Here is an 18,189-nt window from a genome sequence, read left to right as displayed (position 1 = left end):
ATCCAGATATTCGGTCTCTCCCACTTTCGATGCGAAACCTTATCGTTGGAGGTTCGTGTGTGAGTCAGAGAGCCGAATAGCTATTCGCATGTCAATTGACTTTGATAACTTGGTAACTTTGTAACTTTGAAATAAAGCGCTTTATATGGTCCTTTGTAACCTGTGTTGGTGTGTTTCCATTTGGGCTTCCCGGCCTCATGTCAATTTCTCTGTTTCCACAGAAACAATGTGGTGAGTCTAACCCCACCTCATGTTGAAAGGCGGGTTTCAATACCTGTGGTTCAAACAAGAGGATGAACACTCAGAAAGAGAACTAGACCAGACAATTAAAGCTTTGACCTTGTCCTCCACCTGCCTGAGACCAGTCCCCCCAACTCAGCCGAGGAGCAGGAGCTCCACCGAGTAGGAGCCATCCCTGTAGGAGCAGCGGACACGAAGCAGGAAGCCTCCCTCACTCTTCCCAGGAAATACGGCGAGCGCTGCTATTAGAGTGCATTCGATCGTAAAATTTGATGCTCCGGACTCTGTGGTAACGCACATGAGAAAGTATCCAAGCTTGCCTACAACAGCCACTTCCACACTTAAATCTGGTGTAATCCGCATTTCTGGGCCCCTACCACCATCAAGAATCACAAGGCACAGAGGACCCTCCAAGATGGCTGACCGTTCTCTAAATCGAGCCTCCATGGCCTAAGCAGCAGCCTACAACCTCACCGGATTGGCTGCTCCACCTATTTCTCCCTCCATTGGACACCGGCAGGTGGAGCCGGCCCACTCATGCCGTGTCTGCCAGACCCCCTGGCTCGTACACCTTGGCTCCTCCCAAAGGTAACACTTCTATTGCATATCCGCCGCTGCATTTCATTGGGTGACTATATGCTATTTATACGCAATCGCCTGACCCAAGGTTGTCTGACTCATATGCCTAATCTACTGCACTGTTCTTATACTTGCGATCGATTGTCACCAGAAATAGACTTTCCCATTGCCTGAGTTCTCCTACCTAGTCTCCAGCCATGCGCTCCACTTCCCCTACCACGGAAACACAACTTGCCCCCTTTCTCTACTAAACAAGCACGCATATCCCTCCCCAATCACCCTGTGATCACAATACCCCTAAACGCTTCCTTACAATCGACCGGCACTATTACACGCCGCCCTATCACCACCTTCTACTTCCACTACCCAGCAAAGAAGATTCATCCCCCTCCCGCGCAGTTCCACTAGCCATATACCTACTAAATTGCTTCAAGTTGTAAGCTACTAGCAGTCTTCTTATCCACTGTATTGCTGCTCCCACCGCCCGCTAACGCGCAGCCAAGATACCTACAACAACAAAGCTATCCTCAGAATGCAAAATTCACTTCAGGGACATTCCCTCGCAACCTATCTTAGTCTTTAGCAGTAGAGTCACACTCTGATTGTTTGAGTAAGTGCCTTGCAATTTGCAGGTCCCACTTTTGTCTCTGCCAACCCATTCCTGCCTACAGCAGCTAATTCGCATCCAGATTGTGCGAGGAACTGTTTTTGCAATTTGCCTTTGTCCATCTATTTTCTTGCTTACAATAACACAGTTGTATTTAGACTGCATGACATTTGTTTTAGTATTTAGCCACTGCAAACCTATTCTTGCTTACAGCAGCAAAATCGCATCTAGTTTCTGTGAGAACTTGCCTAGTAACTAGCCACTGCCAGTCTATTCCTGCCCACAAAAGCAAATTCGCATTTAGACTGTGTGAGGAACTGTCTTTGCAATCTGCCTTTGTCCATCTATTTTCCTGCTTACAATAACAAAGTTGTATTTAGACTGTATGAGATTTGTTTTAGCATTTAGCCACTGCAAACCCATTTCTGCTCACAGTAGCAAAGTCACATCTAGATTGTGCGAGAACTAGCCTTAGTACCTAGCCACCGCCATTCCTCTCCTGCCTACAGCAGCACAGTCACTTCATACAGTGCGATAATTGTTAACACCCATGTACTTGGTATCTGACTAATAGTTTGCTCTGAGTGTCATGACTAGCCCTGCCTAGCTCTACCTTCTTAGCAGCCAAGACACCTATATGAATACACTATGCATCTGCCATCACTCTACACTGTTCTACTCAGAACTATCTTCTACTTGATCACCTTACAAGACACGAACATGTCCCAGTCCCAGAACCATTTACCACATGTCAGTGCACTTCCTAAGCATGCCGGCATGGCCACCAAGCCCTGTAGTCTCGAACAGAGAAACTTTATGCCAGACTCCCAAGAATCTATGATCCCCGAACTAATGCCCACCTCACCATTACTCGCCCAAGGGATGGTCAGCCCATGCCCAATATCTTGCCCTACAAAGACACTAATGGCCAACACCCACTTCATCTTAACTGTCGACTTCTCAGAAAGCCCACTTCCCCTTCGAATTACCAATACAAAGCTCAGCCGCTGTCTGCTCAACCTACCCAAACTGGCATAAAAGGCGCATTAATGAATGCCCGCTCTGTGGTAGCCCATCCCACAGATATAGCAGACTTAATACATAATTAACATATAGACATCCTGGCCATTACCGAATCCTGGCTTCACCCTGCAGCAGGCCCAGCCATTATGCTAGACACTCCAGACAACTATACCCTGTTAAGACTGGATTGCACCACTTCCAGAGGGGGCTTGCCATAATTGTTAATAAGAGCATAACGCTAAGACTTTCCACACCCCATAATACTATCTCAGCATTGCCAACAATCAAACCATAACTATTCATTTGATATACCGACCACCAGGCCCTCTAGGTTCCTTCAAGGAAGAGCTCATGAACTTACTATCGGACAACCTAAAAAACTCATCACAATGCCTTATTTTAGGAGACTTCAACCTAGGACTCAGCGACCCACTAGATACTAATGCTTTACAGATTAATAACTCTCTTGAGGAACTCGGATTCACCCAAAAGATTACAGAACCTACTCATATTAAAGGAAGGACCCTTGACTGGATTGCCGAACATAATTGCCCTACAACTATCACCTCCATAATGCCCCAGCCTTGGACCGACCATTACCTGATATCCTCCCCCCTAGAAGTTACACCTCCTACCAACACCACCAATATAGCACCTGCCGCTCCTACTAGAAACAAAAGAAATATTACCCCGGAAAATCTTATCCCCCTTATCCTTCCTACACTAAACTCTATCTCAGACCAGACTGACCCATCCACCATGGTAGAAATGTACAACAAAGTAATGCTTGCATCCCTAGACGTCATTGCACCACTGAAGGTTAGAAAGAGCAAACCCCGTCAACATCTAAACACCTGGTTCACGCCACATCTGAAAGGAATCAGACAAGAGAAACATCTAAGCGAAAAAATCTGGAGATCAGACCCTGCAGACCTCAACAAAAATAACTTTAACAAACTAGCCACTCTCTACAAAAAAGAAATAATTTTAGCTAGGCAAACTTCCTACAACTCCCGAATCTCCCAAGCTACAACCAAAACTAAAGAATTGTTCGCCATCCTTAAAGAGGTAGAATCTCCTATCCAAGCTCCTGACTCCTGTTTTAAGGATAAAAATTGGTGAACAAGCATACAAAATGCCTTAGCCAACAAGATAACAACGCTCCAAATGAAGATTAACATCAAAAAAGATACCCTCATTGCCCCTAAGACTGGTATCATTGCTACTACTTCTGAGATTGTAACGAACATCATACCACCACATCAAACTTCCCTGACTCCACAAACACCACTGACCCCTAGTTTCCATTTTCATAAAGTATCTATCAAAGAAGTCGAGAAAGTTATCCTCACCCTCAAACGGTCTAATTGTCATGGAGACCCCTGCCCAGCCCAAATCATAAAAGACGCTTCCCGCGAACTCTCCCCTTTCATCACTAAACTTATAAACACTTCATTCACTACAGGCACCATCCCTAGCAACTTGAAACTCTCGTGGGTCCTCCCCCTCCTCAAAAAATAAACCCTTGACCCCGCCATCCCGACTAACTACCGCCCCATAACAACAATGCCATTCCTACTTAAAATTTTAGATAAAATAGCATACCTACAAATCCAACATCATCTGGAACAAAACCACCTCTTAGGAGTTTGTCAGTCTGGCTTCAGCATGGTACGGAGACTGCACTCCTAGACCTTAAGGCACAAATAGACTCACTGAGAGACAAAGGTAAGACAGCACTCTTGCTACTCCTCAACCTCTCAGCTGCGTTCGACTTGGTAGACCACTCTATACTTTGCAACCACCTGGTCTCCACGGCCCGCTTTTCTCAGGAGGCAGTCGCCTGGATCCAGTCCTTCCTTGTTAACAGGACAATGCAAGTCTTTTCTCCTCTAGCAGCTGCGGACCCTGCGCCCATATCATGTGGTGTACCCCAAGGCTCCTGCGCATCTCCCACCCTGTACAACATCTTCACTAAGCCCCTTTTCGATGATCTAGATGGTCTAGGTATCACCTACACTAATTATACCGATGATACACAGATCCTCATCCTGTTGACGGGAGATTATCACAAGGATTTGGCCTTTGTGAATAGAGTTTACTTCATCATCCAGGCATGGATGCCTTCTCACGGTCTATGCCTGAATGATGACAAAACAGAACTCCTCATTCTTGGCACACCATCCAACATTAAAAAACTAAATCCCAACTATGCATCCCTCATAATTGATAACAATAATATTACTATGACTAAGGCAGTTAAAACCTTGGGATTCTACATAGACTCGAATCTGACCTTTGGTAAATAAGTAAATGCTATGGCCTCAGCCACATCCTACACCTGCAAGCTAATCAGGGCTGCCAAGCCTTTCCTCTCAGTTAATAATTGCATTACCTTAGCGAGAGCCCTAATCTTATCCACATTGGATTATTGTAATGCACTATATATAGGTAGCAACAAATACATCACATCCAAAATTCAGACTCTCCAAAACAATGCCCTGAGAGCTGCCTTAAGCCTCCCTAAAAATGCCCATATATCTGACCTCAGGAGATCTGTCAATTTGCTTTCTATGAGAGATAAAATCTTCCTCAAAACTGCATCTTTGACACATAAATGCCTTAACAAAGCAGCCCCACAATATCTCACAGCTAGATTCACTAGACAAACAGCTTCTCACCCCCTAAGGAAAGCTAATTATAACCTCCTACTAGTACCCAGATTTAAGCTTTCTAAATCTGGTGGGAGTAGCTTCCCTGTCAAAGAAGCACAATATTGCAACTCCCTCCCCCCTGCCTTAAGAGAAGATCGACCCTACCTACAATTCAGATCTAGCCTCATTCATTGGCTAAGGGAACACGACGTCTGACCATATCTCACCTGCATCCCTCCTAGTATCTATTGTACATACGTGACCTCTCTGTTTTTGTTTATTTTCGTGCCTTATATTTAGTCTTGATACTTTCTGTATATACCTACTCGCCTGCCTATTGTTCATGCCTACAGCATTGTAACCTTAGCTGTACTTAATTTGTCCACTATGTAACCTAAGCTTAACAACCCTCTTTATGCTTTCGTGCCCGAATACCCCTTGGTCTGGTGTGCAATATAAATAATCAAACAAACAAACAAACAAACAAAATCCACATGTGCCTAACTTTTCTTTGGCTTTCTACCACATCATGTAGGGTGCAAATACAGTCCCAGAGTGACAGAGAATGAGAAGCCACGCTAGGCCCCTATTGTTAGAGTGAAGCTGGCTAATTTAGAGTTGAATTGAAATATAAAAGTCAATACAAAACCGTGATTTCCGACATAACACCTAGTGAAATGAAAAGAAATGGGCCTATTTCAACTCTACTAAAATGGACAGGCGCTCAAGTGAAAGTGGATCTACCTGGGAGCTTTAAGCATCCTGGATATGCCCAATGATTGGGAAAAGACATGTGTGGCTGGAAATGTTTTTCCTAAAATATGAAAAGTTACAATTTCAATGTAAGCAGACAGATAGAAGCATGGGACATTGACTTCTACACAGAACAAGACGGTGATCCAGAAATCCAAAGAGAAGCCAAGTATTTGGCATTTGTTCATAATAAAAAGACTTATTTTCATCATATAAAAATGACAAAATTTAAAGCGAAAAGCCTATTTCATTTTGTGTAAAAATGAACACTGGTTTCTATGTAACTGTGGCCTCTGTGCAAATAATACCAACATTAAACGTATATCTGTTCAAACAGTATGTACAGAAAAATTGTATTGTAAACAACATGCCAAGATGCAATACTTAATGTTACATGTAAACACATCTTGTTGACTTAAAAGCTGTACTTTCAGACGTATGGATGCAGCCTGTGCCTTTCCACTGATATGAAACTGAGGCCCTCTAGAAGAAAACAGGCCTGAATTTCAGTTAAATGTAAAAGAAATACATGATTAGATAGGAATTGTGGTGGGTTCTGATAAGCCGGCCAGCAGAAATTACCTTTAAGGTCAGGCCTCCCCATTAACTGTGCATTAGTGGGCCACAGAAATGACCTTTTTAGGGCTGACTCAACCTCAAGAAATGGCCTTCAGAGCCACTAGTGGATCTTCAAATACTGTGTAGGAACAGACCCTGCCGATAAACCGATGTTCATGCGAGGTCACAGAAGAGAAATGAAACTTTAAAAAAAATTGGGGGCTACATATGAAACTATGAACTCACATGGGAAGCATTGGCTGATTAACATGGGATTACATTTTCCTTAATAAAAAGAGCATTGTGTGTTCCAGGGAGCTCACCTTGGACTCATATTAAAGGGGATACGAAGCCCGTAGATACCATGTAAATATGAATTTGGTGTGATGTATACAATTTGAATTATGAAGAAAATTATGATTCCGGCCTTCTCATAATTCAGAGGAAATGGAAAGTTGGTGTGGTGATAGGTTGTGAAATAAATGTTTGAATCTCGAAGTGTCAGACTGTTAACTAGTCGGCTCAGGAGCAAAGAATGATAGCTCCTCCCAGGAAGGGTGTGCCAAAATAAGATTAGTATTTTCCGACTCAGCATAAAATATAGAACTCTAACATATATATGTTTATTTATTTTATTTATTTGAATTTATAGAGTGCGCAGTGGCCCTGAGGCATTGTGGCGCTGTTACAGAGGGCTCACTTGGATACAGATTCATAGGATGGAATAGGATACAAAGCATTTACATGGTTGCTTGCAAACAAAAAAAAATACATAGGTATGTTCCAAGGTTACAGGGGAACTACATAACATACAGTCTAGTTAAAGAGCTTTGTTTTTAATGCTTTTTTGAACACAGTGAAGGAGGTTACATTTCTGTGCTCGAGTGGTTGTGCGTTCAAGTTTATAGGTGCTAACACAGAGAAGCTAGTCCCACCAGCTGTGAATCTTTTGAAGGCCGGGACTGTAAACTGGTGTGAGTATTGGGCCTGATTGTGTACGTTAGTGGGTGTCTGGTGATTTTTTTCTGACAGGTAGGGGGTGCCGAGTGAGAGAGGCATCTGTTGGTGATGGCAAGGGTTTTAAACAGTATGAGCTCTTTTACTGGGAGCCAATGGCCATCTCGTCTGCCCTGAGAGATATGGTCTTGCCTTGGGATGCTTAGCGCTGCTCTAAGAGCGGTATTTTGAGTGGTTTGCAGTTTGTTGAGGGTTTTTGGAAGAAGTGCCTAGGAGCAGGACATTGCAATAGTCCAGCTTAGCACTGATGGTGGCCCTAGCTATATCAAGGCAGTTTTTGGTTGAGAGGTACGGTTTAACTGCATTCATAATTTTGGTTGTAAGACCCACTGATGATGAGATGGCACTAAGTTAACGCTTCATTGATAGGGTGGAGTCAAGGTACACACCCAGTGTTCTGACTGAATTAGAGACCATGATTACGATGTTCTCAATGCTGAAGTTGCTGTATTGACTGTCTAGTTTGTTCAGAATTTCCTTGGGGCCTAGCAGTAGGATTTCTGTTTGGTCTCCGTTGAGACATATACCATTAGCCGCAATCCAGGCCTGGATGAAGGCATAGGTCTCATTGAGGGTGTTTAGGTCTTGCTCATAGGAGCCGGAGAGGGGGAGGACAATTTGTGTGTCGTTGGCGTAGTTTGTGAATGCTGTGCCATGCCCGTCTAAGTCATTAAGGAGGGGTAAGGTGAAGATGTTAGAGAGTGGGGGAGGTGCATGACCCTTTTGGGACTCTGCAGTGGATGGGAGATGGGGTAGCTGAGGCTTGATTAGAGAAGACTCTCATGACTCTACCATCTAGAAAGGACGTAATCCAGGCTGTGGCTTCGTGGGAGAAATGGGCAGCCTCTCTGAGGTGCCTGCAGAGGATCTTGTGGTCGACCAGATTGAAGGCAGCCGACAGATCCAAGAGCAGGAGCTATGCCGGCTTACCTTTGTCCATTGTTCCTTGTAGATGGTTCTTGAGATCGAGCAATGCCGACTCAGTGCCATGGCTTGGGCGGAATCCAGATTGCCTTTCCCCCAGGATGTTATTCGATTCCAGATATGACTGGATCTGCAGTGGTGCAGCTTTATCTAGAGGTTTTAACAGGAAAGGCACGGTGGTAATGGGCCTGTAGTTGTGGGGGGAATCAGGATCCAGGGTTGTTTTTTAGTAGTGGTCGAACCAATGATTCCTTGAGGGAGGAAGGGATGATGCCTGAAGCAAATGTGGCATTGAAGAACAGTGTGAGAAATGGAGCAAGTGAATCTGCAAAGTCTTTAATAAGGCTAGCTGGGCAGATGTCACCCTTGCAGAGGGATGGCTTGATATGTTTAATGATATATATGACTTCTGCTTCAGTTATTTCTTTGAAAGCAAAGGGCTTTCGGTCTTTATTCAGCAGAAAGTCTACTGGCACTGGTACAGTGCCTTTGGGCGAGACATCAGGCACAGAGACTTTGGGCATGGTGTTGAAGTGAGTGTGAATTTTATTCTGGCACGGCATGTTGAATATTATTGCACCACATGTTGTCTTTCACTTTCACTGTTTGTTGGGTGTTGGTTGGGGTATATCAAGTTCTTTGAATATTGCAAACAACTCTTTAGACTCAGATTTGCCATTAGCAATTCTAAGGTTGTAAGATGTGGCTTTAGCTACCGTGGCAGCTTTCTTGTATTGTTTGGAAATCATTTTGTAGGCCTCAGAATCCTCACAGCCTTGCATTTCACGTTATTGTGTGTTAAAAAACGATTTTTCCAAGAGAGTTCATTACCAAGCCATACCTTTCAAATAACAAAAAAAAATGATTTTCCCATTGCACTCTCACTCCCTGTACTTTGCCTTCACAACAAGGGGGTCATACCTGCTTGATACCTGGAGGGTGAGGTTGCTGGGAGAACATAGCATGGTAACAAAATAAGCAATCACTGTGTGTTACTTGTTTCTATGGGTTCAATTGCAAGAAATCTGATGTAAAGTGATGACTGCCCATCTCTAAATTGTACATGTGGTGTAGTATCTGAAAGCCCATTAGGAATATAAGTCAGTCAATTGGTGCAAGTAATTTGAAATTGTGATATTGTGTAATGTCACGGCGTTGGTGGCTGATGTTCTGAAAACTGTTCTGTTATTCTTAGTAAACATTTAAATAAATATACATTCTTACTATACACTGGCCCGGTTCCTAGCTCATTGGTGGTTAAGAGGGTACTTGCTGTATGGTACTATATAGGTTGGAGGACTGACTAAAGTTGAATCTGCAAAGCACTTTGTTGTGCGCCACCAGATGCCTTAGGGCTTGGTGCGCTCTATAAATAAAGAAATACAAATACACCTGGCTTGGGGGAGGCGGTAAAGGAACTCCCTGAGTTGAGAGTGACCGCCCCAATAAATTGTGGAAATATACAAAAAACACATGGGACTCTCAGTGCTTTTGCTTTAGGCTCACTTCTATTTTATCATAAGAATATAACACAGCGTTGTCCTTCTCCTCCTTTTTCTCAGCCAACAGAAAGCACATATTCCTGCTTGGGCCTTCTATGTTTATAAAAATAGATATGTGCCTAACACAGCTTGTGGTTTTCTTCTCTAACAAAAGAAATATTTGCATAACCCAGCTTCGGCCTTCTCTGCCACCACCAACAAAAGCCGCATGTACCTAACATTTCTTTGGCCTTTTTTCACCCACCAATAAACAGCACATTGGGTTCGCACTGCTATAGCTTTCTCCTCTCACTATAAAGTAGACGTGTACCTAACACAGGGTTGGCCATCTCCTCCGCCAATATAATACACACGGGCCTAACACTGCTTTGTCCTGCTTGACCTTCAAAATAGATGTGTGCCTTACACTGCTTTGTCATTCTCCATTACCCACCAAAGCCATGTGTGCCTACCACTGCTTTGGCCTTCTCGACCAACGCCAAAGACACATGGGCCTAACACAGCTTTGGCCTCCTACCTCCACCAAAAACATACATATGTGCCTAAAACAGCTTTGGCCTTCTCATATACCAAAATGAGATAAATGTGCCTTACACACTGGTTTGGCCTTCTCCTCTGCCAAAAGAATAGAAAAGCGTGTCTTTGGTAAAGGGTGTATTGTACATCTCTGAAAATCCAGCAGTGTGACTTTTACTAGTTTGGTGTATTCCCTTTAAACCCAGAAATCATATGCCACCCCAACCAGGGACATCATTTCGGGTTCCCCAGGGGTAGCACTTGCAACCCCTGTGGTCTCCCTTGTTACCCCTAAAAAAAATGAAAACAACACACTTTTTTTTTTACCGATTGAAGCTCCTGGTTTGTGGCCAATGCATGTGGCTATTTAAGTTATTTGTCTTTCTGGAATTGCATACAACAATTGCTAGACTCATTAAAGGTTTATTTCAGGCACACGTCAGAGTCACTGATTTAGTCTGTTCTTAAACACCTCAAATTCACAATGCAGACAAAAACCTCCCAAAAACATTTAGAGTAGAATAAGCATCCATTTCGGACTAATTATTTTGCTTTTCGCAAGTTGCAGTTATAGCATTTTTTTTCTGCCGACCTAGAGTGATCTATTCTTGTATGAAATGTATATCACATTACAATAATATTGTAACCATATTTTTCATAGTCTACTTAGAAACAATGCTATGTGATGCGACTTCCTGTTTTGTCAAGGGGTTAACGGTTGTGTTCCATCGCTTCCGTGATGTCACTTCGGGGTGGGGTGAAATGACATCACTTCCTGTGATGTCAACAGAGGTCAAGTGTCATGTGATGTCACTTCCGCTACCCCAGGCATTTTGGTGAAATGACATACTGACCCCAACTCTATTCTACCCTAATTCCCCATGACCGGAAGAAAATAGCGAATTGAATAATAGTGATAGTCCATGTTAAGAGGAGTATAGTAGGGAATAATACTAAAAACCAACCAAAGAAGCACAAAAAACATCCCAAGAGGCAATCTTCATGTTAATGACAAGTTCGAAAGTCAATTACAAACCGTGAACAAAAAAGAAAGGCGGTGACAGACGAAGTGGACAGTACCCATGCCTGGAACTCTGCGCCCCTCATTCTCTCACAGGTCTTGGGCACAGCATCTGTCAATACAAAGCAAGCACCATAGTCTTTCTCAGCATGTGGCACACAGTGGGCTACAGATCCATCTACTGCAGAGGGAATTGGCGTCAGCTTTTATAACTGCCATCTTCATTTCCTTCAATGTAAGCTCCTGCAGCTTACGCAGAACTGCACTGAAGGCTGCAAGGTTGATAGAAAGTGGTTTAAAGTTGGAATGGGAAAAGGGTTCAATAATTAAGCGTTAAGCAACGGCCGCTATTAGCACCCGTTCGATGGGCTGTGGAGGGGTAGGGTGAACAGATATAAAAAATAAGAAAGAGGGACAGGGCAACTAACATAAAAGTAGGACCACGTCTCGACAGTAGCTGTCCAGGCACTACATTTCAGTTGCGTTGGAGGAGAAGGGGGTTTAAGTTTTACTGTTAGAATAAACGCATATTAAAATTAATTTATCACAAACTACCACTATATTAAGTTGTAAAATGCTGTATTTCTTCTGTGCGAGATTGTGCTTTCCTGTCTGCCAGCTATGAAGACCTACTTCCAAAAACGGGGACCACTGAGTTTTCCAATGGAATAATAATCTTCAGAAAGGGGGACAGAGCACCCAATTGCGGGACAGTGCCGGCAAATCCGGGACGTCTGGTCACCCTAGTGGAGGGGCCTGAGGGTGAAGTATTTCCATTCAGTGAACGCGCCGCCTCGTGTTGTCCCGTTCATTGAATGAACATACTTTCCCAACCTGGCCGCCATGGAGCAGGAAGGCGGGGGTTCCTTGCAGAGCCCCTCTCCCATTTCTAGGGCAGCCACAATGGAGTGCAAGCAGCAGCAGCTGCGGCGGCACCCGCCACAGCTGCAATCAGGTAAGTGGGGGTGGAGAAAATAAGGGAGGAGCGGGTGGGGGGATGATGGCAGGTTGAGGAAGCAGCCATCAAGCAGTTCAGAACCTCGGGCTTGGATCGGTAGATTCAGTCTGCGTTCCGAGCCTCCCGATTGGCTGGCTCCCCCCAGAGGGGTGCTAATATTAAATAAAATCCACTGGAGTAACAGATCTTATAGCTGTGTGTAACAAGTAGGGCCTGAGCCACATTCTCGTCGAGTGGCTGCACAAGTTGAATAAGAGCAAAATGCGGGACAGAGTTTCAGTGGCCATTTCAGAGCAGTATACAATTCTTTAAAGTATCTGTCATTCAACCAAAGTATCAAAGTAAGAATTGAGTACATTTTTTTTTCATGTATAGGTCTCTCAAACTTCTCAAAGGCCTCAATACAAAGTAGTCTTCTGGGCCATCTGCTATCCTTGTGTTGAAATAAGACGGGAACTGGCCAAATAGTTGCACTTTTGGGCTGCAAACATGAGGGGGCTCATTCCAGAAGGCCTTCGCGGAGAACCATTTGGACTCTGACTTTCTAGGTTTTGTTTCTTCCTGGAATGTATCCCTTCCAACTTGGTAGAGCCTGTATTGGCCTGGTTTCAGCCATCCCAGGGTGAGGCCTTCACTTGATGTTAGACATCTATTAATGGTTTATTGATTTACATCCTTTTAAAACATTGCTTAAGGTGTCTATTTAGGTATCTGCTTTGGGATACATCAAGGCACATGGTTGTAGTATACTTAGCCCCGTTAAAGAGCAAGCTATAGAAGGGATTGTGTACGTCATATCAGCAATCTTGCACCTGCCCAGCCCAAGATCCTGGACCCAGGAAGTTTGGCAGTCGTTAATTCAGAGCCATACATTTCAAAGGCAGCAGCAATGGGAATGCTCGACGAGAGGTGGTAAAAGGATGTTGCCTATAACCCAGGAAGGGACTCTATACCATACAGTGCTATCATATTCTTCTAAGTGTACTCAGAGTAGCTCAAGATGACATTGGTGAAAGTTTCAAACATGTTCAATGCACTTTAACTTAGGCCACTTTCCAAGGTAGCTTTTGAAAACATCTTCAGAAAAACGTCACTCTCAATAATGTCGACTTCCAGAAGATCAACTTAAAACATACAGATCAAAGAGGAAGGTGTAGTACTGTATGTACAAATAGATTGATACATTGATAACGTTTGATGTAGAAATCCTTTTATATGAGACCAAATAATGTGAATGAACTCACCTGCTTAAGGGGGAGAGTAGCTGATCAGGATACCCTAGGTTAGGTTTTTTTTCTGATTACATATAACAGCTCTTAAATAAGAATATGAGCACCTGAGTAATATGAGGACCCCCTTGCGGCCCCGCGGGTTCTTAATGGTACTTAAAACATGTTTGAAGCTACCATTAACAGAATGCAATAAACAACTCAAAAAAATGCTAGGACAATGTATGGAGACTTAATTAGTGATCTGAATTTAACGACCATTAACATGTTCAGTAAATCGCATGGATTAAAATGCGTCCTACCTTATTCCTGAGTTTAATGCAGACGGAGTCCTGGACAGCCTGGATAGTGTTTCTATTACCTAATGACAACATACGAAAAATAGAATGTTGTTTAGGTCATCTTTAGGTCATCTTAAAAGTTCAAGCACTTCTCAAAATCGGTTTTACAGGGAAGCGATAACGGATTAAAACAGACAAGCTAATTCACTTGTGGTTTCTCTTAGGGTGTACTCACGACAAGGTCAGGTTTGACACGTGTAGTCTTATTTGTCAAGGTTAACCACCAGCTTTGTAATAGAAACAGTGAATATTGCACCACACACCGGTATTGACTTTGAAGCAGCAATAGTTCACCAATTTTAGTCCCAATTGTAAATGAGGCCAGAAGTTTCTCAGCCACTAAATCAACTAGCTTGAAAAGATATCTGGTCTGTGAAATGACTGCATTGCAGGGGGTTACACGTTCTCTGTACCCTCCAGAATGTGTTCCAACACTGACCACCCAGGCATACATGCATGCGAGTTTGTGACGCATGTTTTATATAGTGGAATTCCTCCAGCTTGCAAGCGCTACAATAATAGGTGTTAAGATTTTTCAGTTTAATAATACTCAAGGGGCCTCATTACAACCCTGGCGTCAAGGGGTTAACGGCGCCGTAAAAGGCTGCGGCGCCATTAAACCCTTAACGCCAGATTCCCACTTTAACGCCTGCTTTTTGCAGGCGTTAAAGTCCAAGGCGCTAAGCGACCTTGGTGCTAATTACAGCACCGTAATTTACGGTGCCGTAATTAGCACCTTCCCCATCCCCATTGAGCCCTATGGGGCAAAAATGGGAATGGGGAAGGGGCAATGGTGAATGGGGATTTACCGCCCTGCCAACCTTGGAATGGGGCGGTAAATCTGCCATCCACCATGGCGGAATCCGGCATGGACCATGGTGCTAATAGCACCATGGTCCAACGCCAGGGTTGTAATGAGGCCCAAGGTATCAACGTATCGACCTCAGAAAGGGAAGGGTGACTCTGACAATGTTTAAACCGATGACTGCATCTGAGTAAGGCGGATACGCGAACCGCTGAACTATCTTAAAATTGACAGCGACGGTGGAAGAGGATGTGTGTCTCAGGTAGACCTCCTCCTGCACTGGCCTGTAGAATGATACATGGCATTACAAAACTCCTATGTGGAGTAGTACATGACATTACATTACATTACTGACATTACAGTAAACTGCACTTTCAATGGAGGCAGTGAAATGAATGCAAAGACAGAAAATGGCAATGTGCCAACGTGTAAAATGTTCCATAGTATAGTGAATCTGTTATCTGTATAGTTTGCTATAAATATGCTGCTCTGTTCCTATAAGTGTGAGGTCCATTAGTTCACACTTATAGTCAACCCTAAACAGAATATAAATATAAGGGAGGGGAGACTTGTTTCATCAAATAAATATGCTCACCTCTATTATACTACAACACTAAAATACCACCATTTTACAGGGAATCTAAATACCACCCAAATTATGTAATAGCCCTCAGATAAAACCCCTAACAGATTACACTGCCTTTAGAGGTGCAACACGTTTACATGCAATGCCTCCCTCCGCCGCCCCCCCTCTCGATGTATTGTGCCACTCTTCTGCATGAGCAATCTTCATCAGTGTGTGTGTTGCATGCACCGTTACTTCATGAACTTTGAAGGGAACAACAATGTGCCATTCGGTGGCCTTTTTGTTTGGCTTAATTTTCTCTTTGAATGGTACAGGTATATCACTTCATTCATTCATTCATTCATTCATTCATTCATTCATTCATTCGTGTGTACTGCTTCTTCCTTGTACTGTATTCAGGGGTGCAATGAAACCTACATTTCTGGGGGGCTAACCCTTCAAATGTTGGGAGAGGTGCTATCTTCAGACATGGTGGGGGAGGGGCAAACTTATTTGTGTATGGGGCATCTAACTTCTTTACGCATTCTCAGACTATTCTAATGCAGGTTCAATGTTACAAGCAGTTAACTCTCTCCTTTAAGTCTGAAAGCACCCACTTAAGAACCGCTGTGAGAATGAGCAGTCCCCCGTAGCCTCTCTACCCTTCCAATCATTCCCCTGGTATTCAAATACTAAACCCACATCACGATTTCAATTGCCTAAAAATGTATGCATATGAATGCAGATGCCAACAGTGAAATGCTTTACGTTAGCGATTGCAGAGCCTTTTTTAACAGCAAAGCCCAGCCATCGTCTAACATCTGTGTCCTGTTCTGTCCAGCCACAGCTCTGTAGGTCAGCCAGGTAGAGTCAACATATCCGAAAATTACAGGGATTTGGGGGGCTGAAGCCTGGTCAGCTCAATGGTGTTTGACCACTGATTGTTTTGTATATTTGATTTATAAAGCGCAAACCACAGCCCAACAGCATCTGGGCACTAAAAGGCTGCAGAAAGGACCCATCCCAGAAGGCACTAATAAAAAAAAAAAAATTCAAGCTTTGTGAAAATGGAGATGGTCCAATATCTCGTAGATGGTAGGGCAGAGAATTCGACAGTTTCGGAGCAAGAACTGAAAACGAGCAACCGCCAGCTCGAGCTCTGTAAATCTTGGATTTTCAAACAAAATTTGAGAGCATGAATGCAGAGCTTGAGAAGGTGTGTACCGAGTAAGTTTAAGTTAAAAAAAAGGTGGGCACGATTGTTGAACGGCACAGTACACAATACACAAGATCGTAAAATCAATGTAACTTTTACAAAAACCCAATGAAGCTGGCGAAGCAGAGGGAGGGTATGCTAAACGAGCAGCAAAACCCGAGGTGATGGATTAAGAAATCTGGTTGGCCTAGATAGATGCTATTTCAGTAATCAAAGGAACCCATAGTTGAAGCAGTAACTACTGCAGAACCCAAATGCAATGGAATAAAGGGCAGAATCTTTTTTTTAGAAAGTTGAGTTTGAGAAAGCCAGAATTGCAGACCAATGAAATCTACACTTCTCTTGTTCCTTTGAATGACAGCTTTGCACCTACACTCTTAACTGAGTCAGTTGGGGCCGGGCACGGTCCGAGAAACTTAGGCCAGACGTCAATACTCCTAAATGGATCGAATCTGATGAACCGACCACCAAGATCTCAATCTTCTCTCTGTTAAGCTTCAACAATAGATGCTAAACAGGCTCTCAGGTTATCAGTAGGGTCAGAAACAGTGGAGTTGAATGGGAAAACCAGCTCTGTGTCATCAACATAAGCGTAAACATTTACACACCATGGGACATAAGATCTTCTAAAGAGTGTAAATAAGGATTGAAAAGAAGAGGGGATAAAGAAAAACCCTGGGGGACAGCACAAGCAATAGACTCTGGTACCGAGTAAAATGGGAATAGGAACACTGTTTGCAAATAATCTGACAGAAAGGAAGTGAATCAGGAAAGAAGGGGATCGACAGTACCAGCCGATTCCAGCTGCCTAAGAAGGATATGATGATCAATTGTTTCGAAAGCCGCAGAGATGTCGAGGAGAATCAAAACTCTGACATCTCTGTGATTCTGAAGTAGAGCCATATCATCTAAAATAGATATCATCACAGTCTCTGTGCTTGGAAATAGAGAAAAGGAGAATTAGATTCTAGATGCCGTGAAAGTTGAGGAGTGACAGTGATTTCCATAAGCTTCATTAACATCAGAAGAATTGAAATGGCCCTATTATTGTCTGGATCCGAAGAATTGAGAAGAGGAGAAACCAGTGCATGCTTCAAAGAGGCCGAAATCAGACTGTTAGAAAAACAGTAAGAAAAAGTTTCTATGAAATAGGCAACTGAATTTGGCGGTAATGACTTGAGAGTGTGCAAAGGAATTGGATCTGATGATGAGGATGTAAATTTCCCTAATGCTGATGCAACAGCCTCGTCTGTAACAGACTCAAACTGAAAAGGTACCAATATATCATGATAAATCACTACATCTGCTCAATAAGTAGAGACTGCAGCAACATTTCCAACTGGGTCGATTTGATGGCGAATCTTATACATGCATTTAGTTTTATAAAAGCACTGAGTCACAGGGCGCCTCAGAATGCGATAGATCAACTGAGGGAGATGGATCAACTGAGGGAGATGGATCAACTGAGGGAGATGGATCAACTGAGGAAGATGGAGGAGAGTTCCCGGGCGACTCTGAAAAGCTCACGAGAAGAGCATGTTGCCTTAAGAATGCTGTCAGCATAGAATTGGGATTTTGTCCTTTTGACGGCCATGTAGAAATCAGAAAGGGCTCATTTGTATTCCTGCTTGGCTATCTGGGTATAGCTAATATGCCAAATACTTTCTGGCCTGTGGCAGAC

The 18,189-nt window shown here is 43.4% G+C and overlaps 1 protein-coding gene across 3 annotated transcripts in view; it reads right to left on the bottom strand.

The window, feature by feature from the left end:
- The window catches only part of VAV3 (vav guanine nucleotide exchange factor 3), a 1,781,337-nt gene that overhangs the window by 1,235,104 nt on the left and 528,044 nt on the right, over positions 1-18,189 (bottom strand). For all 3 annotated transcript variants that reach the window (XM_069641873.1, XM_069641875.1, XM_069641874.1), the window contains exon 3: positions 13,884-13,942. In XM_069641873.1, coding sequence (XP_069497974.1) covers positions 13,884-13,942 — 59 coding nt within the window. The remainder of the gene's footprint in view (positions 1-13,883; positions 13,943-18,189) is intronic.

The sequence above is a fragment of the Ambystoma mexicanum genome, chromosome 1q, assembly GCF_040938575.1.
Source record: "Ambystoma mexicanum isolate Mex_15411 chromosome 1q, UKY_AmexF1_1, whole genome shotgun sequence".
Lineage (NCBI taxonomy): Eukaryota > Metazoa > Chordata > Amphibia > Caudata > Ambystomatidae > Ambystoma > Ambystoma mexicanum.
This window is presented reverse-complemented; position numbering and strand designations above follow the sequence as displayed.